The sequence below is a fragment of the Cavia porcellus genome, unplaced genomic scaffold, assembly GCF_034190915.1.
Source record: "Cavia porcellus strain 051 isolate PalLab524CR breed Dunkin Hartley unplaced genomic scaffold, mCavPor4.1 scaffold_8, whole genome shotgun sequence".
Lineage (NCBI taxonomy): Eukaryota > Metazoa > Chordata > Mammalia > Rodentia > Caviidae > Cavia > Cavia porcellus.
Window position 1 is genome coordinate 29,852,136 of NW_026947491.1, and position 27,462 is coordinate 29,879,597.

A 27,462-nucleotide genomic window follows, 5' to 3' on the forward strand; every position below is an offset into this window, starting at 1 on the left:
TTTTTATACAAAATATTGCCAATTGTGCTTGAGGAAAAATTACAAAACAATTTATCTCCTGCATTCCTCAACTTGTCCCGCTCTGCCCTCCAGCCTCTAGTATCAGAATACAGGGACATGTAATATCTAAACAATACAACCTGCCTTTAAGGTCTACAACTTCATTAAAAGGATTCTGGGAACAACACAAGTCAAGCACGGTACACACATTTCGATGCTCGTGCGATAGAGAATTAACACATTTACACGTGCACAGCACCCTCCCTCGCCTAAAACTCCAAAATTCCGAAATAACTGCTCCTCCCTTTCCTATGGAGCTGGCAGCCTGGGTTTGGATGCAGCCCGACGTGGAGCGGGAGCGCGTCACTCCTTCCCTTAGCGCTGGGAGGCTGAATCTCCACGACTTTCGGCTTATTCCAGCTTTAACCTAAAAGTATCAAGCTTTGCTCTCACAGACCATGCTCTTTTTCCACCATCCAGTTTCTTGGAATGAAATGCCTTCTGACTGAAGGTTTTAAAAATTCAGAGCAAAGGGAAGAACAAAAATCATCAAAGAAATGTAACGTTTGAGTTTGGAGATTTTCGGAAACGTGGGGACACAGCGTCACCCTGTGGTCAGAGACGGAAACGATCAGTGAAAACCGCTGCATGTTATGGTTTTTTCCCCCCCTAAGGCTGGACCACGCTACTTTTGCGCAGGCGCGGAATTGCTACACCCGCCCCACCAGGAAGCTCTGACTGCTTTGTGCGCCTTGCAAAATATGATTGACAGGGCAACAGTCCAGTCAGTTGCAGAAACTCTTCATTCCGGAAACAATTACAGGATTCTTCCCGCCCGCGCTCTCCCAGAATCCTTTGCCTTCCGGCTGCGCCTAGTCCCTTCCGGTCAGTCCTGACTTGCGCGCCCGTTTCGAGCCTGAGTTGCTGTTTGTGCTCTGCAGGCTTAACGTTTCTCACGACTGGGTTCTTGGACCGCGGTTATGGGGGCAGGCATGGCACAGCTGGAGGGTTACTACTTCTCAGCTGCCCTGAGCTGCACCTTTCTGGTGTCTTGCCTGCTCTTCTCCGCCTTCAGCCGGGCGCTGCGCGAGCCCTACATGGACGAGGTCTTCCACCTGCCGCAGGCGCAGCGCTACTGCGAGGGCCGCTTCTCCCCCGCGCAGGTGGGGACCCAGCCTGGGCAGCCAGCCTGCTGCCTCCTGCATCCCCCTCTGGGCGCTCCGCTCACCCTTCCAGCCTCCAGACAGCACGAGAGCTGGGGAACCCTTTGTTCCTGCCTCTGAGCCCTGCAAAACGTTTGCTAACTGAATGAATAAACAGCATCTCTGACTCCTGAGAAGGACTGAGCTGAGGGAGTAAGTAGTGGCACCCGACGGTGTCTGTCCCAGCTCGCCTTCCCTAGTGTCAAGTCAGGAGGCCCCGAAGGGGCCTAGGCTAGAAGGCTAGAAAGCTCCTGTAGTTCCTCGTGAGGTCCTTTCCGCAGTGCTGTAATCGGGGACAGGGATGGATCTGCAGCTGCCAGAAAGTGGACAGTTGACTCATTTCTTCCCTGGATGTTTTAAAGAACCCTGTTAGCCAGGAAGACTGTCAGCCGGTCAAATTGCATCACTTAAAAATGAATTTGACAGCCCATATCGATAGATAAAGGTTCAAAAACATACTATTCGTTCACTTCTGATAACATCATGGGGTACTGGCTAGAAATACAGAATATACTAAAGAAGACCTGTTTTTAAATCTTGGTGCTGTTCTTTATTGGTTTCAAAGCCTTGGCAATGATTGTCAAGCTACTCACCTGCATAATGACAGTACTACTAATGTAAGTCGTATTGTAAGATTAAATGCAGAGGTTTGGGCATAGTCCCTAGACTGATACAACCTTGGTTATTATGGAGCCTGTGGTCCAGTCTCTCAACACATCTTTTCTCAACTATTGTTTATGTGCTTTGTAAAACTGGAGGCTTGGCCATTTATTCACCAAAATGCAGGCTTTCTAAAAAGCAAGTCTCAAAAAATAGAAATAAATTTTAAATTATTTGTTGGCTGCTGGTATCTTAATCATAAACAGGTGTAGAGGCAAAAAGGAAAAACTTGTCTTTAAGGAGGCATCTAATCAAGACTTATTTAACCATGTTATGGAATAACTTCCCAAGGTTCTAGATTGTTGATACAGATGAACCTTGAGCTTGGCATACGTGTGTCTGTACTGTTCTGTCTGAATTACCGCTTGCTTTTGTTTTATTGTTGTTTCATTTTTAAGTGGGATCCCATGATTACTACCTTGCCTGGCTTATACCTGGTGTCAGTGGGTGTGGTCAAGCCTGCCAGCTGGATCTTTGGATGGTCTGAACATGTTGTATGCTCCATTGGAATGCTCAGATTCGTCAATCTTCTCTTCAGTGTTGGCAACTTCTATTTACTATATTTGCTTTTCCGGAAAGTGCAACCGAGACACAAGGTACGTTTCTGGTACAAAAGTGTGTGCTGTCAGGTCTGCAGTTAAGACGAATAGGTTTTAGGCGTTTAGAGGAAGATTAAACCATTGTTATCTGTGTATATTTTGTAAAGATGAATTTAAAATAGGTGTTAGTGAATTGCAAGCTATCTTGATATTTTTTGAGCTTATTTCATGAGCTAGGCATAGAAAGTAGAAAGCTGTGTGAGGCAGCCTTTTCCTTGTGGAATTTATATTTTCTTTAGAGGAAACACAAATGGAGGGTACTTAACCAGGAAACCGATAGAAAAATGTTACCCAGCAGTTACAATTGGGTGCATAGTGATGGCTTTGATGAAGAAAGTCGGAGAGAATATTGGAGGCCACAAACTGAAATTTCTGGGTCACTGGAGGATTTTCTAAATACTAACTCCTGGAACAAGAAGTTATAGGATTATGAAACTAACATGCCAGGCAGATCACAGTGTCACAGTGGTTATAAAGAGTTATATCCTAAAGAATTCAAAACAGACAGTGATCAGCAAAATATACCAATGGGAAGAAAACATCTCAGATAAAATCATCTACCCATAAATCCTGCAAACGTAAGAAGTCAAAGAACTTCTACAAAAAGAAGCAGAAGGAAAGATCTCACAAAAAAACAAGAAAAGCAAGAAAGAAGCCATGGACATAACAGCAGATTCCTCAAGCGAGTTCGCAGAAGAAACATGCTTCTAGTGCCAGGAAAAGAAAGCAACCACATAAGCACAAGAAAAAAAATCCAGAAAAAAGTCTCAAAAAACCAGTTTTGTTTGTCGGGCCAGAAAGTCACACTTCCCAGTCAAATGATTCAAAGTCTAGTAGTTCTGAAGAAAGAAAGGAAAGAGACTCTTAAGAAAACCAAAAGGAAAAAGAATGGGGAAAGAGTCCATTTCCCTCTTATAGCTGACAATGAAGTACATAAAAGTACAACAAAGGCACAAATTGGAAAGTGCCTACAGATGAAAGATCTGAGAGCTCAGAGGATAACTAAACGGGAAAGAAACATATCTGTTTCCCACTCCTCTCAGGATATTTACAGCTCGCACACCTAGGGGTTTCTGCTGATGACTCCTTGTCTATTTTGGCCTGTTAAACTTGATCCTCTTTTTGTGTTAGTAGGGAATCTGGTATTTTGTTATGACACTTTCTTGAAGAGATTATTTTTTGCAGTTGATCACTTTTAGTGTACAGTACATATATGGCAAATTAAAGGCCCCGGAAAGCTAAGTCCAATATTGATCTGGATAGAGCTATTAGAATGTTTAACTGGGAGGAATTAAGTACTGGGGTCAGAGCTAGATGAGAAGCAGTGCTATATGCAGTGATTGGATGAGGGAACACTGTGCTGCTGTCATTTATATAGTAGGGGTCAAAACTAACTTGTGTTCAGCCTAGGTGCTTTGATCCATCTGTGTTTTGATCCCACAGCTGTGGTCTAGTTTATTTAATGAGGAAATGGGCATAAGAACAAACTCTTTTCACAGTAACGTCCACGGACAACTGTTAAAAGGGACAAGGGCTTTCTAAATTTCTCTGTAGCCCTAACACCTGGTGATTGGATAGTAGATGGTTTTGTAGTTCCATTGTTGTACACTGCCTAAATGAATTTGTGTTTGAAATTTTCTTCAGTTGTTGGAAATGATACCTATTAAATGGGAAGAATTAGGAGTTATTTATGCTAATTATGTTCTGAAAGAGATTCAGAGCAACAGCCATCTAAATTTTTTTTTTTTTTTTTTTTTTTCTTTTTCTTTTTGGGGGAGGCAGCAGTATTGGGGATTGAACCTAAGGCCTTACATAATATTAGACAGCTGCTCCATCACTGAGGTACACTCATCCTTGTTGTCCTCCTTCTTCAATTCTAATTCTATACATTTTATGTTCTCCCAGAAGCTAAGTTGAATCAATTCCAAAATGAAACAAACTTCTCAGGGACATACCCATTTTTTTTTTTTTTAGTCTGCTTCTGGATTAAAATAGCAAGCAGAGACCACATCTTTTGTTTTTGCTGCACTATGATTCCGACTATGTTGATTCTTAAGAAACCAAAATATTATCAAAAGAAGTCTGGCAGAACACAAGTGAATTTTTCATTATGGAAGAAAATATGTGACATAATTGGTTTTTTTCCTGGTTGCCTACTTCCTGAGCTGAGTAAAAAGCTTGGAAATCCAGATTTTTGGTCTTGATTTTGCCATTAATTGGTAGAATTCTAGAGTAGGTTAAGTTAGCCTTCATTGGCCTTACTTTCCTCATGTGTAGTAAAGAAATGCTTTGGGCTGGAGGTTTAGCTCAGCGGCATAAGCGCCTGCCTTGCAGGCAGGCAGTCGTGAGTTCGATCCCCAGTACCGATAAAAAGGAAAAAGACAAAAAAAAAAAAAAAAAAAAAAAAAAAAAAAAAGAAATGCTTCGTGGTGATGTGCTAGTTTTAAGACACCAGCAGTAGAATACAACTATGATGACATTCCATGAAGTGGTATGTTGTAAATTCTCTCTGTGGAAGAGATTTGCAATAAAGTGCTTGGCTTTAAATTAAAATAAATAAATAAATTAGAGAGATGTAGATGGAGTGGAAATCAAGAGTATCTTTGTGTGTGTGTGTGTGTGCGGGCGTGTGTATTTGTGTATTTGTGTGTATTCCTTGTAAGATCTCCATGTCATGGAAAGATTTTTGAAGTTTTCTACTAGATGATGGCCCAACTAATCAAGGGAATGGTGTGGTCTGATTTGATGAGTTAAGTGAAAGATATTTAAGGAGGTAAAAGCTCTTAAGTTATGAAGTTGTCTGTAGAAAAGCCAAAAGAAGGTATTTGACTTTAGACTAAGTCTGCTATTTTCTAGAAAACACTTGTGATTTTATCATAAAAAAAAATCATTGGATAGAGTAGTACAAATATTACACACACATTTATTATTTTTCTAGTCCAAGGATTTGAAGAGATACTTTTAGAGGGAATTGATGACGGTGACTGAGTGCTTATTGCAAGGCTAAGACTTAAGCTTAGAGAAGTGAAGCTACCTGCTTAGTGTCCTGTTCATCTCTGTATTTCCTGCAAGACATAGTTTACTCTCTAATGCCCAGTAACCCTTAACCTTTCATTGAATTACTCACAGTGTTTTAAGCCATAGAAACAGTGGCGCACACAATTGTTCTAGTGGCCTCCAAGTTGAGAGCTATGACTAAAAAGTAGCAGGAAATATTGTTGTAAATGCATATCGAAGTTTTACAAAGCCATACATGGAATTAATATTGAACAAGTTTGTTCAAATAAGGTTGAAGTGGTGTTCTTTTTAAAAAAAAAAAAAAAAAACAAATCTCTCCATTGTTCACCAAAAATAGCATATTTGTTTTGTCATGAAAATAATTGTAACCTTTTTTTTCCTCCTCCAAGGCTGCTTCAAGTATCCAGAGAGTCTTATCAACATTGGCACTCGCAATATTTCCAACTCTCTATTTTTTTAACTTCCTTTATTATACAGAAGCAGGATCCATGTTTTTTACTCTTTTTGCCTATCTGATGTGTCTTTATGGAAATCATAAAACTTCAGCCTTGCTTGGATTTTGGGGCTTCATGTTTCGCCAAACAAATATCATCTGGACCGTCTTTTGTGCAGGACACGTCATTGCACACAAGTTAACAGAAGCCTGGAAAACTGAGCTACAAAAGAAGAAGGAAGAGAGACTCCCCTCTGTGAAAGGGCCCTTTGCAGAATTCAGAAAAATCCTTCGGTTCCTTTTGGGGTACTGCATGTCCTTTAAGAACCTGAGTGTGCTCATCCTCCTGACTTGGCCCTACATCCTGTTGGTACTGGCCTTTTGTGCTTTTGTAGCAGTTAATGGTGGAATTGTTATTGGTGATCGGAGTAATCATGAAGCCTGTCTTCACTTTCCTCAGCTATTCTACTTTTTCTCTTTCACCCTCTTTTTTTCCTTTCCTCACCTACTATCTCCTGCTAAAATTAAGGCTTTTATTTGCTTAGCTTGGAAACGTAAAATCCAGTTTCTTGTGATTACCTCAGTGTCCATACTTTTAGTTTGGAAGTTCACTTATGTTCATAAATACTTGCTAGCAGACAATAGACATTATACGTTCTATGTGTGGAAGCGAGTTTTTCAAAAACATGATATTGTGAAATATTTGTTAGTTCCAGGCTACATATTTGCTGGTTGGAGTATAGCTGATTCATTGAAATCAAAATCAGTTTTCTGGAATTTAATGTTTTTTATATGCTTGTTTACTTCTACAGTTCCTCAGAAACTGCTAGAATTTCGTTACTTTATTTTACCTTATGTTATTTACAGGGTTAACATACCTCTGCCACCCACTTCCAGACTCCTTTGTGAACTGAGTTGCTATGTACTTGTTAATTTCCTAACTTTTTATATCTTTCTGAATAAGACTTTTCAGTGGCCAGATAGTCAGGATATCCAGAGGTTTATGTGGTAATACCAAGAATGTTTTGAACTTTAAGGCTTAATGTTTAGACTATCTCCAAAATGAGTAACTGACAAAGTAAAAATTACGGATTTTTTTTTTTTTTTTTTTTTAGGTACTACAGTGATCCTAAGATCACATCTCATTTTTACATACGTTTTAAGCATGTAAAACAAATCCAAGTAAGTTCAGTAATAAAGAACTGAGAAAATAACAGACCAGGTTCCAAAGCCCAAATGATGGGAAAATAAATGTGTTTACAGTTATCTCATTATGATATCTCTGATACTGTTAACCATAAAACTTGGAAACTTTTTACATATTTAAGTTTAAGAAAACTGGGATGCTTCATAATAATAGAATTATATTTTTTCCAGAAAGGTGGCAAAATATTTGAAAAATATTTACAATGATGATCCAACATTCCTAGCAGTTTTATTATGCTTTAGTCTTTTCTTGGGGGCGGGGTGGGGGAGTTACCAGGAATCGAACTCAGGGCCTAAGGCTTGCCACACAGGTGCTGCACCACTGAGCTAAATCCCTGGTGATCCAACATTCCTGATTGGAAAGTTGTTTAACATTTCAGAAATACAGTTTTACTCATAAGTTAAAACAGACTTGTATAGATAGTACGTTACAAACAAATTTATCTAGGAATCAAAAAAAATTTTTTTATTTAAAACCTACAAATGATGAAACTGTACTTATCACTAATTCCCAATATGACATGTATGAAGGCCAGAAATAAATGACGTTAAAAATTTTACAATACCTTCAAAGAAATTTTTTTCAGAAATACATTACTGTATTAGTTTTCTAAGGTTTACTATAACAAGTGATCATGTTCCTGGTGACTTCAAAAAGTTCCTCACATTTATAGAGACGAGGGTCAGTCAGTATAACAGGAGTGGTTCTTTTGGGAAGCTTGAGGAAGATCCATTCCTTTTCTTTCCCCGTCAAGGGCCAGGCTGAACTTTCTTGCTTATTGACACAGTAATAAGCCAATCTCTGCCTCCATCTTTCCGAGGCTGTCTCCTTAGTCTCTGTTTCCAGCTCCTGAAAGGACAGTGCCATTGGATTTAAAACACTTCAATCTCAGATCTTCTCATCAGAGATCTTTAATTACACCTACAACCAATCTATGAAGACTTCTTTTCCAAGTAAGGTCACATTTGTAGGTTCTGGATACTTGTCTTTTTGTGGGGGGAAAAGGAACATATTAGAATAAACCTCATAAACTTTTCAGAAGGTAGCACGTTCATTTTAAATAAAAATTTCTCTTCATTGAGAAGTTTTTTAAAAAGTAATTTCTGATGTCCCTCCTGTAAGTGTAAATCAAATTGATATTTGAGTCCCTTATCCAAAAATATTAGTATTAGACATTGAGAAGTCATTTAATGTATTCTGTGGATGAGGGAACACCTGCTGAAGTAGGATGTGTGTATATATGTTGGTCTCCATGTTCACTGTTTTCAGTGTATCTATCATACATCTGCTCCACTGCAGGAGATTGTATTTTGATGCATGTTAACTTTGACATGTAAAGTAGAAACTGTGAATAGAACTTTTAACCTAATTTTATATTTCTAAGTTTTTTAAAAAACAGTTTTAAGTAAATGACTTTCCCTTCAGTGTTGAATTATGCTTTCTCTGGGTTTTAAATAGTAGATATGGATTTAAATAAATAGTAGATCCAGCATTTGCAAATATTAAATTGTATGCAGATAAGAATTATAAATATAATATTTTCAGAATTTAGTAGATTGACTCAGTTACAACAGCAGGACAGATATTTTTTACCTAGATTTCTTTTTAATAGAATGAGAAAGCACAGCCAAAGAAATAATGCTTTTCTACAAATTTACTGTAATGGAGAATCAAATCTGAAAGCCAAAATTGGGGGAAAAAAAGAACAGTGCAACGTAAAAAAAAAAAAAAAAAAAAAAAAACCAACTTCCTTGTTTAATGGAACTAATGCAAGTCTTGATCTTTAGAAACACTTCTAAGAGGAAAAAACTTTGCACTCTAACTTATCTGGCAAAAAGGAAGAAACCACTTTAACACCATATAACTAAAACCTTTAGAAGAGTTCACTGTTTTAGTTCTTTTTTTCTTTCTTTTTTTTGGTACTGGGGATTGAACTCCTGACCTTGCACTTGCCAGGCAGTCACTTATGCTGCTGAGCTTAATCCCTGGCTTAGTTCGTTTTTAAGTGATGAATCACTTCCACTTTAAGAAATGTTTTAGAAAACAACTACATTACCAGAAGGAAAAGGTTTATCTTCAGTTTTTATAAAGTACATAGAGTATAATTTTTGACATTATAGAAAAGAATGCTGTGAATTAAATGCCAAGTAAATGTATTTTATAATAGGATATGATTTCACAATTATTGCTGTTTACTTATTTTTCAATAATTATTATTTTGAAACAAATTCCTAATAATATTTTTGTATTTAATATACAGGTTTTGATTAAATTTTCTTGAGCAGTTAGAAGATAATCGTTGACTGGTAAATTTCCCAGCATATTTAAATGAGTATGAGAAATACACAGGCTTAACACAGCTGATTGAGTTGCTTTTAGTTGTTCAAGATCCTATTCCAAACTCCTTTCTGTGTGTGGAGAAGATTGAGGAAGTCATTTATGTCTAGTTCTTTAGATTCTGTGTAAGTTAATACTCCTATTTGAACTTTTTCCAAGGACAATCCAGTAAATTTTTTTATCAGGAGTTTTAAAAATTATACTTATTTGAACCATATGACTGTAAAATGATAATGAGAAAGACACGCTGCCTTGCTAGAAAACCCAGGAAAATTTCAGTTACTGTTACTGGTCTGAGACAGGTTCAAAGGATTCCATGAGAAGCTTGAGTCCATAATTGCTCTAGGCTAAGTCATCTTTTTCAGTGAGTTCCACTTGAGGTGAAATTATATAAACACTATTTTTTGTAGATAGTAAGGTTCCAGTGTATTGTGTGCTTAGTCATTTTGATGTTTTATTTTAATGGATTCCTACATACCTTTTATAACTGGATCCAGTTATGTGTGAAAATGATTGGAAATACAGTTTCCTTCCAGTAAACAGTACAACATCATGGCAAGCAAAGCAATGTAATTCTCTGACTGCGATGTCTTGGAGTCATTTCTGGAATTTGCATAGCCTGTCATAAATAATAAGTTGCTTATTCCTAATAAATAGCTTCACATAGAATGTATGTATAGTTTGAACTTAGTTACCATTTGATGTTATTGTCTCATATTCATGTCAAGCAAAGAGAAGGGATCTACTGGTGTTATTTATACCCCCTAAGTGGACTATTATTTTGGATCCACTTTTTAATAAAATGTGTGTCACATAAATAAATTGTTTATTAGATGAAAATGTATTGTCTTTGAAGCAGTTATGTTACTGAATAGTAAAACAAGATGATGTTAAGTATGAAAAAGGTTTTTTAAGTGGAAATTTATTACAAAGTAGGAAACAGGCGTGTAGAAATGCGTTAATGTGGCAATTATTGTTTCCCTATTTAACTGTGGCTCTGGAATCTCTAAGGCAGGCTGTTTAAGGAAAATTGTTGGTCCTCATTCCAAATAGGAATAATATTGGTCCTCACTGTACTCAGTGTCTGATATGAGTCTGGCCTCATTTCAAAAGAGACTCATCCCCTGCCATATTTTCATAAAATTCATAAACGTCCTATTAAAAATAGCAGGTAAATATATACTGATTGAAGTTTTCTTTAGTATGAAATGATGTAATTATCTAAGAAAAAAATAAACTATATAACCATGTATGAAATGGTATAATTATCTAAGAAAAAAATAAACTATATAACCATATCTAGTTTTAGGAAATGAACACCATTTCATAGCAAGAGTGTCCTGACTCTTTTCTGCCTCATTCTCTAAACTTGTGTTAAATCAGTTTGTTTGTTATAGCGTATTTACATGTGTATTTATTTGTAAATATCTGTTGTTTTTGTAATAGGATATAATTTGAAGATTATTGCTATTTAAAGTATGAAATGTAATCTTCAATCATTATAGGAACAGTACTACTTTGATGAATAAGACCTTAAAAGGAAAAGAAATGCCATCTAATTAACATATTTTGTTAGGCTATACTTATTACTCTAAGAATAACTGGGAATTATTTTTTCATTGGGATACTTTGTATCTATTTAAGTACTAGCAGCTCACATTTCTAATATTCTAAAATGTAGCTGAGAAAATAAATGGTTATAATAATAAAATGGTTTTAAAATATGTTTTTTGACATACCCATGAAATAAAAAATAAATTCTTTAAAATTTTCAAATTATTTGTATAGTAAGAAATTTTCTCACAGTGTTATAATTCAACATCTATCATGCGCTTTTTTTAAAATGAGTTTTTGATGAATTTAATGTTAATTTCATTTTAGTTCAGTCCATCACCTTTATTCAACTGTATTCCATTGTATTTTTCCAACAAGAACAATATTAACTATTGTGTTGGCTTTGCCTCTTGAAACATGAGCAGTTCATTTGAGCCATGTCTGTACAAACAGCACATACAAAATGAGGCAGAAACAGGAAAAGTAATAATGATAGATGCCACTGTCTGTTGAGTACTTGGAATGTTTTAGGTGTTATACTGACTGATTTAGAATATTCTTGTCTGATTCTGGTCATGCCTATGTTGTAGATGTTGGTTTCTACATAGCTGGAGAAGCTAAAGGTCAAGCATATCTAATGCTTTGCTCAAAATCTACTCTGATAAGTGAACAGAGGTTGGTCTGACTTCCAAACATGATTATTGATTATTTTCCTGGGCCATACTGTGGAAGATTTTCATTAAGAGAAGTAAAGGAATATGGAGAGAGTTGATCATCTGTCTTTACTATGCACTAGCCAGATCACTTACAGCATACTATTTTTTATTGAATGTAGTTTTTAAAAAATGCTAGCAACTGTTTGAAGGAGCTTGAGCAAAGTGGTGAGAGTTTATGATTTTGTTGCAAGATAAATAGTTAAAAAACATGGTGTGTTTACAGAAATTCAGTAACTCACTAAGCTGTCATATGAAGAATAATTATTTCATTGGATTGAAATTGTCCTATATTGACTGAAGTAAAAGTCAGATGTTACTGATTTCTACTCAGAAAACAGGTTTCCTAATTGCTTACTCTGCAGAAAAATAGACCACCTAGATTGTTTGATATTCTTTGGAAGAAAAATTTGTATTTATCAGAGATTCTTTAGTAGATTACAATAGCAAGTAAGTAGGAGTTCACTACACTGTGATTCTGTGTTCATAAGTTTGTCACAGATAACTGTTTGCACTAACTGATAAATCATGGCAAAGTATTTCTGGTGGTTTGCATGATGTGAGATATATTTTGTATTTCTGAACAAAACTACTTTAACTCCAATCTTATGTTTAAAGAATACTTTGAGATGTACAACTAATAATAGGTATTATAGTTACGTTTCTGTGTACTAGTAAGATTTATATGTTAGTTCTACATATCAGTGGAAATATGAATGAAAAGGTTTATTAGTTCCCTAGTGATAGAGGGCAAACTTATAAAAACTGAATTTAGTGTTCACTAGGTGGTGATATTGTGCTGCATTTTAAAGTGTTACTGTAATTCAACATTGTTTGAATTAACTTTTTTATACTTTTGTATTGTTTTGAACCTCAAAGATTTATTACTCATGTCTATTATGCTATTATTGAAAATGATTTGAGTTGTATGAAACTATAAATGTTAAAAAATCATTTTTGTTTTTTATAGTCATATATGAGATGATGAACCTTACATACTTGTCAGTGTGACAGTTTGCTTCCTGAGGCATAGGATCTTTGCCTACAAACAAGTAGTGATCATGGTGAATTGGAAAACCAGCATAGCATTGTATTGGCCACTGTCTTCAGTGTTTTATCTACCTTTTTTCATTTAATTTTTCCTACAACCCTATGCAATCACCACTATTGTTAATAGCATCCTACACTTCAGGAGATTGTGCTGCGTATTTGCCCAAGATTGCAGTCTAACTGGCTGAGCTGGGATTTATAACCAACAGCCTGCCCAGACCACACTGTTTTTAACTATTCTGATCTCAGAAAGACCACGCGTGCCATTTTAGGAGGAAGAGTCTCCATGAATAATAATACTGCCTGGTTTCCCCGATCACAAAAATGAGTCCTCCATGAATTGTGGCTCCTCTAGAGACAAATAAGCTTTCATTTACCTTTGTATCTTCCATTTGTGTTTTGACACAATGTCTCAAATTGGTATATGTGCATAACACAAATTTAAGGGAAGGAAGAAATTAGAGCTTTGTCACATTCATGCACACACAAGTAAAGACCTGTTAACAAATGGAGGAGTGCAGTTGTTTCAAAACACTTTTCTAAAGAGACATTTACTTGGAAGCAAATTGTTAGTTATACATGACATTTTGGGATTTTTTAAAAAAACTCTGTCTGGGGTACCTTGATCTTTTATTTTAAAAAGTATATGAGTATATATTCTAAAATTTTTCAAAATTTGCATTTTGTTAGATACTAGACTAAAATGGAAATGTTTGTATTCTAAAATTGAATTGTGAATTCATGTGATTTAAAATTGCTTTTTGAGTAAACGTATCCTTTATAAGAATAAAACAGTTTTTCCTTTTTAAAATTGGTTGCAATATGTTTCTGTTGAGTTTGTAAATAAATTCATGTTTTATAATTTATGATTTATTGTATCTACATAAAACATTCTCAATCTAAACAAGGCTGGCAGTTTTTCCCCCTTGTACTGCTAGCCCTTTCCTGTCTTCAAACTCATTCCATCCTAAACTTATTCTTCTAGAAATAATAGAATTAATTATATTTAAATGCCTGTAATGAGTGGCCTTCACTACACTGAATATATTTTTAGTTCCACAGTAATGAGGTGAGTTTACATTACTGACTGATCCTGGGTGGAAATAGGAACCAGTTTTTGTGGAGTGTTGCTGTGTGACAGATTAACTTTTAATCTTTAAGGACTCCAGGAAGCAACTGTTACTGTGATCTTTATTTTACAGATCAGGAAAGTAAGGAACCAAATTGAAAGAGTTTGAAAAACCATATGGTTTTTAGAACATGCTGGGTTTTTTTTGTTTGTTTTTGTTTCTTTTTTCTTTTTTATCGGTACCAGGGATCAAACTCACAACTGCCTGCTTGAAGGCAGGCGCTTATGCCGCTGAGCTAAATCCCCAGCCCCAGAACATGCTGTCTTAACCAAGACATGCGGTTCCAGTCCAGCTGCAGTTGCACAACCTGATCAACTGTCCTTTGGAGCAGCTGTGGTTATTTCTAAGTAGAACTAAACAGTGTTCTGCAGGCAGTGGGGAGCGTGGAGAACGCCACATGACAACCCTACAAGAGGTAGAATATGGAGAAAATAGCTATCATTTGAGAAAGGATGGTCAGGTTTCATTTCAAACAAGATAAAGGGGTTGGCTTTGTGTCCATCCCTTAAATACTGTTGCAGGTGTTAAAAGGACTCTCTTAATCAGAGCTGTGATCAGTTTGGGGACTTCACTGCAGCATTCAACCTGAAAGGCTCTGAGGCTAGGAGAGATTTCAGAAGTGTTTTGTGAGAGAAAGCAGGTGTCAAGTCCCACTCCTATTAAGCACTGTTGTAATTCTTAGTGTCTTTGCAATTTATCTCTGAAAATCTGGTAAGAGGATCCAGTTCAGATGGAAAAACACAGCCTTACTGGGAACTTGAGTGATAACTTCTTCAGATACTGGGTCTTGTGGCCAAATATATTGAAAAGTGTCTGAGCGGTAAGCCAGTCATGAGCTTGGGAGAAACATGGGAAGAGATATAAGTAAGTAGTTTTTAATTAGTTTAGAAACGTGTGTCTTGACCACAAAATTTTTGTCTCTCTTTGGGAAGCAGACAAAAAAAAAAAAAAAACAACCCTATTATAGCTAATTGACTAATGCCCTAGGGGAATACTTAAGTATGTTTCCTCCAATTATATCCACATACATGTACCCACATACTTTGTGCCAACATATAAGCATAGGTATATTTGGAGATGGTGGACATGTGAAATTTAGAAATATTGCTGAGAAAAAAGGAAGACAAAGTGCCAGCCAAAGTGTTGTCTGGAGAGGGAAACATTTTCCAAAGTGAATTACAATGACTTTCCTTAAGCATTCAGGGACCATGTTGTGATCAAATATTATATAAGATGCTGACATAGATGAATACACTAACATCTGTGTAAATGACCATACTGATCTTACGCTATTTGTGCAATAAAAATTTAGTGATGTTAATTTTTCTGTAAAATTAATAACGATAGGTAAATCATTTGTTGTTTTCTAAAATGTATTAAAGTACCCTAGACTTCACTCTAGGTGGCACTCTTGGACATCTTTTCTAGATAATCTGATAGGAACCCTGTGGCATTTTATGTGTCTATAATGTCACATATTAATCAGCTTTAATTGTTATTTCAAAGGTAATCTTTGAACATGGTTAGCTTGAAGCACATATATTTTATTATTTTTCTCATGAAATTTCAAAAATATGATCCATGAAATCTTTAATCAGATAATTGTTGCATTTCATTCCCCAAGAAAATATATGGAAACTTTAGTGGTTTTTATTTTTCTTTCCAATTGGAAGGCCAGCTAAACTTGGACTTTATGCACAGCTTTAATTCATGTGGAATTTTTAATGCATACATAATGTTAGAATTGTTCTGAAAAGCTTTATTGATGGGCGGTTTACTTCTGTAAAGCCATTAGAAATACAGCCAGCCATTCTGTCACAGCTGTGTATTAGAGCAAGTTACCTGATAAGGGGAGAAAGGAAAGTAATTGTGTTAGTAATGCCAGATGAGTGATACAGAAAGTGGGTTATTTTTAGAAAATAGCCATGCGTTTTAGCTGAAATAAATGCAATTTTGGGTGTTTCTGCCTGTTGTGAATTCTGTATTATGTGATTTCCCATCTAGCTTTTGTTATTTTTGAATTCTATACAACTAGAATGCTGATAAACTATGGATCATTCAGTTTTATAAAGTCTGGAATTATAATGAATTGTTCTTTGGGCTAGGTTTTCTTTTTTTGATATAGGTGTTCTAGTTTTGCAAATTATTGATCACCTAGTGAGATTTTCTGTCTCAAAAAGTAATTCTATTTGTAAGATCAAAAATTTGTTAGCATATAATCTGTGAACTCCTAAAATATACTGTTTTTTTTTAGTAAATTTTCAGTTAAATGCTTATCTTTAACTAAAACACTAAAGACTAACATAATTTTACTTTTTCCTAAGCTAGTTTTCTCTTATCAAACTGAAATGATGATAGTGTAGGGAAGAAACTCACTCATAATGAGAAATAATTAGCGAGCATCTAAAAAGAAAATTTTGATAAAATTTGACCTTTATATTTCTTAAGGGTTTGATAGTTGAACTTAATATTTGATCAAGGGAAATTCAACATAATCAAAGTTAGACTTAAAAATATTCTACTTAGGGGGCTGGGGATTTAGCTCAGCGGCATAATCACCTGCCTTCAAGCAGGCGGTCGTGAGTTCGATCCCTGGTACCGATAAAAATGAAAAAGACAAAAAAAAATTCTACTTTATTATTAGTGAGCTAACCTCTAATAATGAAAGAAAGGGATTGAATAAAATAAAAATAAACCAACTTCCTACTTTATGCTACATTCTGATAGACTACCTTTTGTCTGAGGTAGAAACAGAGCTAAAAATATAGAGTACTTAAGCTTGACTCAGAAGACCAGTATTCAAATCCTAGCTCTGTCATTAACAACCTGTTTAGATCTAGGAAAATGAAGCTGTCATGATTAAGAGAACAGAAAATACACATGACAGTCACTTAAAGGCTGTAATCACACACAATGTCATGAGTTGCTTATTAAATATGACTCAGAATATGTGCCAACAATTTTATGAAGTCATACTATAATTTATATGATAGTAAATAATACTACATAGTTAAATAATTGCTATCTGAAGGACATTTTTAATTTTTTAGCATGTAAAGTGGTAATTTTTTCCCATTGGATTGTAGAAACTATTTTATGATTTTCTTGTTAATTATGCTCAACAACTGTGTTGTCATCCCAAATAAACAATGTTTTAATTTCACTTTTAAAATGGCTATTGCATACGGTACACTACTTAGAATTACATTAGTTGGACTTTTTATTCCTGTAAGAAAGAGATAAGGGAGTCATTGAAAATAGACAAAAAAAAATTGAGTTAGGAGAGTATGCTGGCTTGCTGTTGCTATAACAACAACAAAACCCTCCAATAATCACATTATGAAATAGTTTACTTTGGCTTGCAGTTTTGGAGGTGTCAGTCCCCGACCGGTCAGCCCTGTTTCTTTAGACCTGTGGGGAGGTAGGACTGCATGCCAGGAACAGTATAGCAGCAAACTGCTCACCTCATTGCTGAGAAGCAAAAGAGACAGGGGAAGACACTGAGGTCCCATAACCCCCTTTGATACCATCCCTCCAGTGACCTGAAGACCTAGCTTTAGGTCTCATGTCTTTAAAGTTCCACTCTTTCCCAAGGTAACATCTCAGGGGGACAAATCTTTCAGTGCATGAGTCTTTGAACTTTTCTACAAGACACAAGGTCTTATCTTTCCAGCTATTATAGTCTTCCACTGTGGACCTACTGATGGGGGAGGGTGTGTGTAGCAAAGCCTGGTGAGAAAAATGACTTTGGATAAAATACTGATTCTAGATAATTCACCTTTCTTTGGTTATCTACCCCTTCCACATATCCAGACCCATAAAGGTTATATCTGGATTTATCACATCCCTCAATCATTTAGTAGCCAGACCTTCACTCTGAACTGCTCACTTGACATAATCCATACCTATTTTCTTTGAGTCAGGTTCCAACTGCTTGTCCAGTCAGATTGAGTCTGTGATAGCCAACATATCAGAGTAGACTACATTATAATTTAACTCTCTAGTTGCTTTAACCTTATTCAGCAATGCTCCTCTTTTTACTTCTGTAAGAAGAATGAATTTCCATGGATACATCCAAATTGAAATGTATCTTTTAATAACAATCTTATACCTTAATGTAATAAATAGATATTAGTATGTATGATTTGACTTTTCCAACTTTCTTCTTATGGCCCTACAAAAAAAGATAAATAACTGGATCAAACAATAGTTATTTTCTAAGAACCCAATGTTTTCCATGTGTTATACATGTTAAGAGGAGACATAAGGGGCTAGTCTCAGGATGTCTTCTGTGACATTGTGCTCCTCATCACTATATTTTCCCATATTTGGAGCCACATTACACCATGCAGAGTTACTTACTTGTATTCTTTACTAGCCTAAACTTCATGAAATCCAGGATTGGATCTGTTATATTCATAGGTTTTTATCATACAAATATAACAAATGTTCAGGAAATTGATTCATTCAGTGATTGAACAAATGTTTTAGTCATTCACTGATCATGTGAATGTAAATGAATATCTAACTAACTAAGGAAACTGAACCAGCATAACTTTACATTCTGTAATTATAGAATTATTGTCATGTTTAAGTAGCAATATTCTATGGAATTTTCCTTTTTTAATTTAATACAAGGAGCAGGGGAAACTGAATTAAAAGAGATATGAGATTTAGGTAAATCAATATGTAGTAATAAAAATAATAGTAAAATAGGAAAAATATAGCATCTCAGTATGCGATTCTTACTTGTTTTTATAAGCATCTTTTATTGCCCAAATCTGTTGTTCTTTCTGCCTATATGGAGATAGAGGTTTTTAATCTACATCAATAGGCAGAGCTATTATTTGGTGTCATCTTTCCAATGTGATGGTGAGACTCTGGAAAAAATATACTCATTTGTGTGTATACAACTTTTCATTTGCTATCCATTTTATCAATTAAATAGATAAATCTTATACTTAATGAAAAAGTTCTCATGTTTTCTGGAAAAGATGATTTGAGTTTTGATAAAAAGGTGATTGGGTTGCAATTTAACCTGTACATGATTCCATCAAATCATACTTATATCCTAAGTAGTTCTATGGATTTTGCATTTGTTGTCAGTATCTTAGCTCATAGACCATAATGTAAAGTGAGTATTGATAAGATTGCCATTGTGACATGAATATCACTAGTTATAACAGTTAAAGCAAATATTATTTATTTCATGATTCTGCAGGTCAGCACTTTGAACCAAGCTTATCTGGAAGATGTTCTGCTGATCGCATCTTGACATATCAAGTTCAGCTAAGGTATTCACTTGCAAAAGGAAAAGATAATCTTCTAGCTGTTGACTGGGTTTGTATGCTGTAAGTATTTCTCAGACGAGTCTGGGTTCTTTCACAGAAATGATGGCATTATCAGGGGTCCCAAGTGTAGGGAGAGAAGGCAAATTTCTGCTATATTTGGTACTGTGCCATTGGACAAATCAAAACATGTGCTCAACCTAAAGTCACCACACTGCCAAAGGTCTTGCACGAAGAATTTATGATCATTATTAAAATTAACAACAGACAAATTTTGATGCATGGATTCCTACTTTGCTCTCTTTTTAAAAGAGTTAGTTTGTATTTATAATTGGTATTAGACATAAATCGGTGGTCTAAACAGCAAGTTTTTCCTCTCATTAATGTAAGCAAGTTAGTACATATCCATGGCATTAGTTTCTTCCTAACATGTACGAATTTGTTCTCCAGCTTTCATTGTCAGCTCATGTACTGTTTTTTTTTTCCTCATCAACTGGGAGAGCAGACACTTTTAGACACTTGTTTCAGACAATGCTGAACACTGAATCACACAATTCTAAATCCCACAAATAGGAAAGAAGAATAATCTGAGCTGTATGTCTTGAAATATGCTTCAACTGTTATCAGAACCCTACATTTTTTTGGGGTGTTATAAATGCTTCATTACACTGACCTTCCTCAAAAGTTGTAGATGTTACATGTATTTAAGTAAGCACGCCAAATAGTGACCCTGTGGATATTCCTTTTATTGATATCATTAAATCATTAACATGTTTTCTAGATATTTTGGAGTCTCCTCTTTGGAATTATTCTTAAAAATTCTGAAGTTACAGACTGCAGTGATAAAAAAAAAGATCATTTCTTTTTTCTGGAACCATGGGCAAACTATTTATTTTTTTGGTTTCTTCCTGGCCTCCCTCATTGTCATCAGCTCATCCAATGCTGCCTTACTGTCCCTGCAGTATCAGTGGCCCCTCATGAAAAGTCCCAGTGGAAACTGACTGGAGCTAGAGGGGCCTGGTCAGAGCCTGACAAGCCACTGGGAGTGTTCATTCCTTCTGCCTGCTTCATTCAGCTGTCATTCACTTAGTCCCTTGTCCAGTAAGCAGTACCTGCTAGTTTTAGGTAATAGAACCCCCTCACCCCGCCACTGAATCACAAATGAAATAGAACAAGGGATTTTTTGAAAGATCCAAGAAGCAGCTGTAAGAACATAAGGCCTTCCTAGAATCTTGGCTCTAGACTTGGCTCTCAAAATAGTTTTTCTGTCATTGTCTCTCTTTCTCCACTTGTTGGCTTTTCTCTCCTACTACAGCCAGATTTCCTCCTTCAGTTGGGAAGAATAGCGAGCAGGAACCCGGAGCTTACCCCATGTCTCAGCAGTCACTCAGGGCAGAAACATCAAGATTGAGGTTTCTTCCACTCATTACCTTTAATTACTCTGGTTCCAGAACCAAAGAAGGTTATTGTCGTCATTAAATACAAACCATTTAAATTCACTATATTCCAGATACTTTTCAGAGATTTCGTGATTTCAAATTTAACTCTCACAAGAAATGTTGGAGGCAATCATATAAAGTAAATGTAAGTCTATGTCATACAATTTTACCCATGAGGAATTGAACAAAACTTTAAATAAGTTTTCAAAGTCACATAGCTAGCAAGAGACAAAGTGAGGATTCAGTACAAGGAGGATTCAATACAGTCCCTGCCCCAGGGTGATGTTCAAGTGAATCTTCCATGGTTTAGAGTTTTGATGCAAAAAATGGTCAACTATTTCCCAAATTTCTGTGTAATCTCCCTAGCCCCAAGTAAATGGCAATTCATATTATAAAACAAATCTGCATAGCCAGCAATGCTCCTCTGTGAAAATATTGTGAATCTGAAATACACTTATAGAAATTTTTCTCTTTTTTTTTCTTTTTACTGTTTTTATGTTTAACAATGTGTAATTCAGAACAATAGATGGGTCACAATCTCAGTTTTATGTAGAGAGGTGAATAATGAAAAGGATTGCATGTAGTTTTTGCTGGAAAGCAAATGATCATGTTAAACAATGACCTATCCCCAAAAAATCTTACATGGAATTCATTCCACGATCACTGTGATTAGCCCTGTTTGAATATTGGACTATTATTATGTGAGCATCAGTCATCAACTTTACCAAGGTAATTTATTTTACTGTGATTTTTTGAAGAAACACCATAAGCATTTTGTCTAACTAGATATTAAATAAAGCATTTCGTGAAATGACACAGTAATTTATAAACTAAAGTTCAAGACAAACAGAAACTTTGAAAGACAAATTTAACTGGAGAATAAAACTAATTCCATATCTTCTGAGGTGTGTTGGCATGGAGCAAGCTAGATTTCCATAGAAATTAGGGTTCACTTTTCTGTTGACTCCTTTTTGTCTTTCATTCCTTGTTAGCAGGTGTTCAGCTTCTATACTTTATCTGAGCTACACAGAACATCTTCACTCTTATCCCATACATTCTTGTTTCATCATTGACTACTCCAGAGAGAGGTGCTGAGGGTTGATGACACAAAGCTGTTTTGTCAAGTCCAGGAGCCATTACTGTTTCCTGACCTGGGCTTTAACAAAAGGTAAAAGAATCACCCTGTTAAAACTAGTTATCATTGTAAGGTACTATAAACAAAGATAAAGAATCAAATGTTGACCATTCTGGGGTAAACGTTTGGCTAAACACATTACTTATCTGTAACCTCATGAGACTTAATCATCTAATTTTATATAGAGATAGTAGTTGAAATGCCAGACGGGATCATGTGCAGAAGAGTATGTTGGCAGAATAAAATAGCCACATACATTGTTTTATGCAAGTCAAAATTAATTATAAATAACAAAGAATGTTTTAAGGAATGAATCTAATTTTTAAAATTTTTTCCATATTAATTATTGATCACTTACATTATTTAAACCATGTTAAACTTTGAACATTCTCTCAATAAGAGAAAGAAAGTATTTACTTAATAGTATCTATAGGCAGGCACACCATCCATTCATTCAACAAGTTAATTTTCCAGGGCTGGGAAACAGCAATGAACTAAATTGGTTTCAGAGAGGATACATTATAGTGAAAGCGTATATTACAATTAAGGAAACAAGATAATTTCAGATAGTAGGTTATTATTGTGAAGAAATAAAGATGGGTCAGGAAAGGAACCTGGTAGACAAAGTAAAGGCATCCCTTAAAATATTTCATTGAGTATAGTTTTAGAATAGAACTTTGATAAACAGTATTGAACTATGTTCCTTAAAGGGATTGAGAGATTATTTAGTATATTGTTTGGGACTTCTAGCAGTATAATCTGTTCTGCCAAAAAGTTACATAGAGGGCTACAAAATACTAAAATCTCAAAATTGCCTGAGAATTGTCTCTAGTATTTAATACCTGACTTTGTGTTTGAAAGAAATGGAACTAACCCTCTTTTATCTCCTCTTTTGTTGTAATGAGAAAAGTATCCTTGAAATCTTTTCGTTGATTTTTTTAAACATCATTTTCTGAGGCAACGGCTTATATATGTTTTATAAGACATTGAATTATTTGATTAGTGAAAGTCTCTGAAGTCTGGTAATTCTAAAGGGAAAGGAATCAAAGATGAAATTCAAACTTAGCTAAATCTACTACTTTCAATAAATTTTCTTCTGTGGTTATTTCTGGTTTATTGACTAACAGAGAACGTTGCCACAAAAATAACGAAAGTATGTATACTTTCCATTAAACCTGTGGATAGTTTTGTGAAAGTAAACCTATGATTATCTAAGCCAATGCTGGAGTTTAGTGTTTAATCACATCTGTTCTCATCTCTGAAGTTTGTGGTAGCAACAGTAAGCTATATTTACTAAGCATGTAATGTTACTGAGCTGGAAAGATAAATACTGCCCCGTAGTATTCATTTAATTTTTTCATAGTCTTTGTAACATTGTAGTTGAATTTATTATTGTATGGTTTCATTAAGAAGTGAGAGGGTTAGATTTTGTAGGTTTTATAGTATTGTAAAGTTTAGCCTTTTCCCAAAGAGGATAATAAACTATTGGAAAGTTTTGAGCAAGTGTACCATGTTAGTAACAGAGCAGATGTGGCTGTTTTTTGAGTAGGGACTGAAAGGTGGAGGTCCGGAAGTACAGGTAATGAGGTAGGGGACCAAGTGTTAGTTTGAGTCAGAGATAATAAGGATGCTTCTATCTGGGGTGATACAGTGTGCCCAATACTAGGCATTAGAGTGGCGTGAACTCGGCATTTTAAATTACTATACCCTCAGCATAGCACAGAATCATTGGGAGTATGCAGGAGCTGTGTGATGCTAGTGGATGTATAGATGGACTTTAGTTTTCTACAGTTTCTGTCTGTCTTCATCTGTTTATTACTGACTTTTAACATCTAAGGCAATTTCCTTATCCTCTTTTTTTTAAAAAATAAAGTAAAAAAGAAACAAAAGCAAAGCTTCTAAGATTCTTCTTAAATTCAATTGAATCCAACAAATATACTTTAAAGTAGTTTTTAGTAATGACATCTTTGGGATATTAAAGCCATCAAATGCCAGCACAAAGCTCCAAGATTGTTGCTTAGGGTCAGTACTGTGCCAGAGCACCACAGTTTACTTTAAAATTTAAATTGCTATATAAGATTTAATTTCCTCCTGAGAAGGACAATAACCTCTTCAATGAGTCAGACTTATAAATGGGACCGTGTGACCTTAACATTACAAAGTACCTAACTGGCAAGTGCTATTAGAAAAGCTTGGAGACAAGAAGTACAAGAGTGTGTTTAGCATGCAAAATTTTAATGTGAAGAAAAGAAATAAGATAAAAAGTTGTTATTGCTTTGTGTGTGTAAAAAATAGAATCAAATAGTAACAGTGGTGTAGGTTTCAGAAGATGAATTGGATAGACAGAACTAGCCTTTCCTTTTTCTGCAATGTGATCTGTCTTCAATTTCTGTGTTGGCTCCAATTTTTCCATCAGATCCTTCCTGGTCCCAGGGATCACCTCCTTCCTTTTCTTCTCCAAGAAGTTATTTTCCACTGTCTGGATTTCAAATTTTGGAGAGTCTAATTTGTTGCTGCTTACTGCTCTACCATCTTCCCAGAAGATGAGCAAGCTTTTCTATAGTTTTTTAATCATTTGATGATTATGAAATTATTGCATATTTAATGAGTGAATGAATTAAAAAATGAGTATATAAAGGTAACACCTTTGAAAACGTTGGTGGTGGGGGAATGGTCAGGGGAAGTAGAACTCAGGGCAATGTGAAATAAAACTTCAAGTGTTCATTTTCTCAGTCCTGTAAAATTGTATGTAGAGCTGACAAGGTCCAGATGAACTGCAAATATGTAAACATTTTATGTAAATAATAACTAATCATGTTGAGCAAGCAAGCACAGTCTGGGAATGTACGCCATGTGCATGCCGCCTCAGGACCAGGAACAGCCAAACTCAAGCCTCTCCCCCGGAGTCCACCATTCGCAGACCAGAAGGAGAGAGAAGAAGGCCACACCAGCAAACAAGCCCAGTCTGGGAACCAGCACCATGTGCAGGCCACTAGCAGACTGGATCAGCAAGACCCTAGCCCCTTCTGGTACACAGGCTGACAAAAATAAGTACCAGTCATCCCCCTACCTCCCCATCTAAGTGACTAGCTTATCCAGAGAAACACAGGCTGTGGTGATAGCTATTGAGGTGACATGCAATTAGATGCCTGTGGTGCTTTGGTGTTTCACTAACATTGCAGGTCTAAGGCCAGTGGTCTGATCATAGGCTCAGAGGTTAGTGGTACACAGTGTGGCATCTAGGGGGGATCTCCTTCTGAGGGTTGTAGCCATTGCTGATTCCCTGAGGTCTTGTTTTGAAGTTCTGTAGCATTTCCATTGTTTTGTTGTGTTGGATTTTATTCTTTTTTGTTTTGTTTGATTATGTTAAATCTGATGGCGGGAGTAGCTATTTCAAAGATAGCAAGATATATTATGGTAGCAATTTTGGATTTACTATTGACTTGTTTTGAAGTCCTTTATTGAATTCATTGTTTTGTTTTTATTGTTTCTAGTTCATTCGGTTCTGTTTGATTTTTATGATGTCCAAAATTATCTGCAGCTATTTTGAAGACATCAAAAGGCATTATGGTAACTATTGTTGATTTTGTAATGCTTTGAAGTCCTGTATCTCTTACACTGGTTTATTTTGATTAGTTTTATTCTGTTTTATCCTCTTTAAAATAAAATTTAAAAATAATGAATCATGTTACCTTTTTTCCCTTAACAAATAACTTATAGTTCACAAGGCTGCCAATCTTCAAAGGACTGGACAGGCCTGGTGAAGAAAACCAGTCTTCTGGGAGTTCTTTGATCCTACCAGGGGCTAAGAGAAGTAAAATTATGCCATAAAAATATTTTCCTATTTTATTTCTGGTTAGAAGAAGAAACTACAAGGTTCTGAAGTTTTGCAGCCTTGCTGTCTTGGCTATCTTGCTGCAAAACAATCCGGGCCACGGATTGGTTCACCTCTCAGTAACGGTTGGTATATGAAGTCACAGGTCTTACAGGCTTAGCCTGAGGCGGCAGCCAGGCATGCTACGCTTGCACACAAAATCACCCACTTGTCAACAGGAGCTGCAAAATCCACTTCTGTTCTCCCTGGCAGCTCACCAATCAGATAACACCTTGCCCTTATGTCCAATTTCATATTTTTCAAAAAGTTTCTACCTACGTTATTGTATCTTAGGATTTACTCTGGCTCAAACGTGGAAGAGAGCCCAGATGTTATGACCCACATGTAACAGATGGGTAAACTCATTGCAAAAGATAAAGCGACCACTTAGCCTAAAATCAAATGGTTCTTCACCAGCAAAGCTGAAATTAATATTAAACTCTCCTGACACCTAACCCAGTAATTTCCACCACCTTTGCATGGCACCCTCACTTGTTTCCCTGGGTCTATTCCATCTTTTGAGCTTATTCCTTTTGTTCTTTTCAACACATCCATATATGTTTTTGCCTTTATGTATTAAAGGTGATTTTAACCAAAAGTTAATATTTAGTTCATAAAAGTGTAATATAATTTAGATAAACATTTTAATAATTCCTTAGTTTCACCAAAAAATGCCTGAAATTTGATTTTTTTTGTGTGTCTTTTTGCCACCAAACTATTGTAGCTTTAGTTTTCCTGTGTCAAACACAAAATAAGCTTAAATAAAAATGCTAACTAGAGTTGTTTTCTTTGCTAGTATAGTAATTTCTTCTTGAATTATTTCCTAGAAGACTTGCCATTAGTTGGGCTATCCTAAGCAAATGCCCCCTTCGGCACACAGTAATAAAGGCTCTGTCAAAATTCAGACAAGAAAGTAATTCTAAAAGTCATAGCTAGATATTAACCATGTCAAATTCTCTAATTTTGTAGTGCAAAAAAATTACACTTATATCTGATGCCTAGTAAAAGGGAAAGAGTTATATCCAGGCCAATTTCCAACCCAGTGAGGTTGGAATACATTGAGACATTGTATCGTAGAATTCAGTGATTGCTTTGCTTAGAACAGATACAGGCTGCTATGTTGACACAGCATAGCTCCTGGAATGGTGTCACTTCACAGGGTGAGCATTCTCAAAGGATTTTGATTCTCATCTGCCTGCTTTCCTCACTGAACCTTCATGGCAATGCCACAGCATTGCTTTGGTGTCATAGAACCGAAAGGCACATACACTGGTGAGTCATGAAAAGTGTTACCTTCAGGATCAGTCTCTAAATTGGAAACGACATATTATCTTCCTTTTCTGATCATCCCAATCTGTGTTTCTAATAGCATTATTGCTATAATGCTGTGTGATTTCTTACTTGTGAAAATGCTATCGTAGGAGTTGAATTCTGTGATATTTCCTGTGTTCTTTTTCAGACAAGGGAGAAAATTGTAGCTCTAATTTCCTGGTAACTTACATGAATTCAATGAAATATTCTTTCTAATTAAAAATTCATGTAAGAACTTTTTAAAAAATAGAAGAGCTACCAGAAATATAGCTCAGTGGCACAGCGCCTGGCAAGTTTAAGGTGTGAGTTCAATTCCCAGAAGCAGAAGAGGAAAGGGAAGAGGAACGGCAAGGGGAAGGGGAAATGGAAGGGGCAGAGTTGGGGATGCAGCACAGGGTTAAAATGTTTGCTTAGTATGTGCAAGGTTCTGGGCTCAAACCCGGCCATTGAAAATGAAATCTTCAATAAATCTAGAAAGACCTCATTCTATCATTAACTATTTTGACTGTAAA

General features: G+C 35.8%; 1 protein-coding gene and 1 pseudogene across 5 annotated transcripts; both read left to right on the top strand.

The window, feature by feature from the left end:
• The first annotated feature begins 870 nt into the window (after positions 1 to 870).
• On the top strand, positions 871 to 27,462 carry LOC100727296 (dol-P-Glc:Glc(2)Man(9)GlcNAc(2)-PP-Dol alpha-1,2-glucosyltransferase). 5 transcript variants are annotated; one of them, XR_001200584.3, is made up of 4 exons: positions 871 to 1,163; positions 2,261 to 2,458; positions 19,125 to 19,254; positions 24,182 to 27,385. XR_001200584.3 is itself a non-coding variant. In XM_063254538.1 (4 exons), the coding sequence occupies exons 1-3, from the start codon at positions 981 to 983 to the stop codon at positions 19,176 to 19,178; spliced, it is 435 nt and encodes a 144-aa protein (XP_063110608.1). In that variant the 5' UTR covers positions 871 to 980; the 3' UTR covers positions 19,179 to 19,197; positions 24,182 to 27,385. The 5 variants fall into 5 exon arrangements, 4 of the variants coding, with proteins under 4 accessions (XP_063110608.1, XP_013004766.1, XP_003466807.2 ...); XM_063254538.1 differs by having other exon boundaries at positions 19,125 to 19,197; XM_013149312.3 differs by having other exon boundaries at positions 19,125 to 27,462.
• On the top strand, positions 2,465 to 5,862 carry LOC106026985 (uncharacterized protein NKAPD1-like; annotated as a pseudogene).

Bases quoted from the DNA above. Each gene is read 5' to 3' on its own strand.
- LOC100727296 (XM_003466759.5), top strand. From the start codon at position 981: ATGGGGGCAGGCATGGCACAGCTGGAGGGTTACTACTTCTCAGCTGCC. The intron at 1,164-2,260 runs GTGGGGACCCAG...TTCATTTTTAAG, and splicing joins GCCGCTTCTCCCCCGCGCAG to TGGGATCCCATGATTACTAC. The intron at 2,459-5,868 runs GTACGTTTCTGG...TCCTCCTCCAAG, and splicing joins AAGTGCAACCGAGACACAAG to GCTGCTTCAAGTATCCAGAG.